Source organism: Sitodiplosis mosellana, unplaced genomic scaffold, assembly GCF_009176505.1.
Source record: "Sitodiplosis mosellana isolate CC-2019 unplaced genomic scaffold, AAFC_SMos_1.0 Smas_scaffold_3371, whole genome shotgun sequence".
NCBI classification, from domain to species: Eukaryota; Metazoa; Arthropoda; class Insecta; order Diptera; family Cecidomyiidae; genus Sitodiplosis; species Sitodiplosis mosellana.
The window spans coordinates 1-1,180 of record NW_022598613.1 but is presented as its reverse complement, the minus strand read 5'-3'; the positions used below and the strand labels follow the sequence as shown (position 1 = coordinate 1,180).

General features: G+C 40.1%; 1 protein-coding gene across 1 annotated transcript; it reads right to left on the bottom strand.

Annotated features, from left to right (window-relative positions):
• Window positions 1-546, bottom strand: LOC129571790 (MATH and LRR domain-containing protein PFE0570w-like; the record flags this gene model as incomplete). Its single annotated transcript, XM_055451642.1, is given in 1 exon segment — window positions 1-546. A coding segment is annotated over 1 exon segment (483 nt), but the record flags the coding sequence as incomplete, so codon positions are not given.
• Window positions 547-1,180: the final 634 nt, after the last annotated feature.

The window sequence follows — 1,180 nt, the reverse complement described above, 5'->3', positions numbered from 1 at the left end:
TGCGTGTCGTATTTCATCGATGCAAGTGTTTTTGCTTGTGCTCATCGTATTTACTTGCTCTTTCGTTGATTCACTTTGTCGTGCCATTTCAACCGCTTGGTCGTACGTTAATTCATTCTTTTCAATCAAACGAAGTTGTAATTTGCGGCACTGGACTCCCCATACAATTCTGTCTCGCAACATTTCATTTTCTCTGTCACCGTACTCACATGTTCTTGCCAATCGTTTGATATCCATCAAAAATGCGTCGAATGGCTCACCTTCCTTCTGTTTACTTTGATTGAGTACGAATCGTTCGTAAACTGGGTTTCTTTTTGGCTTACAAAATTCATCAAATGCCTTGATAACTTCATCATAGCTTGCTCTTTGTTCTTCTGTGAGCGTCAACGTGTCAAACACTTCGATAGCCTCCTCACCAACAGCATTGAGAAATGTGTTGATTTTTATTGCGTCAGATTTCTCAGTTAGCTCACCGGCGGTCATGTAAATGTTGAAATACGCTTAAATCTCCTCCAATTATCAGCCAAATTTCCATCCAGCTTTAACTTTTCGATTTTGTTCAAAAAATCACTCATTTTGCGGGTTTTTCGTCTTGCTATTTCAATCACTGGCTGGTTGCCGTCTCTTCTTTCTCCTGCGTCGTCGTCGTCGTCGCTGTTCCTGTCTCTTTCTCTCCCGTCGTTCACTCCGTCGAACGAATTATCGGCTGGCAAATTTGGAAAGTTTTCAACTCTCAATTCTTCATCGATTTGGTCACCATTCGGTTGCAATTCATCGTTATTTGCATGTACATCGGCGACATTCAATCGGTCGGCGGCACTCATTAAATCATCAACTAATTCTCTTAGCACAGTCTCTTGCAATGACTTTTGTGACTCTTTTTCTTTTCTTTTCTTTATTCTCTTTGACTTCACAGAAATTTCATCGATTTGTCGTCGTTTTCCTCACCACGTGCCACTTCTTAACTTCATTAGCCGATTTTACGCAAAACAATGCAAATTTTATCTGTCTTTTTTTATTCATTCGACGATAAACTACATAAACTCATTTAATAATTTTTTTTCTTCAATTTCTAATGTGTGATTTCGTCGGTTTTTTCGGATTTTCTCTCAGGTTCTTGTGAGCGAGCGCCATGTGGCATCTCTCACTAAGAGAGGTGCGTGCAACGAGAGAGTGAATG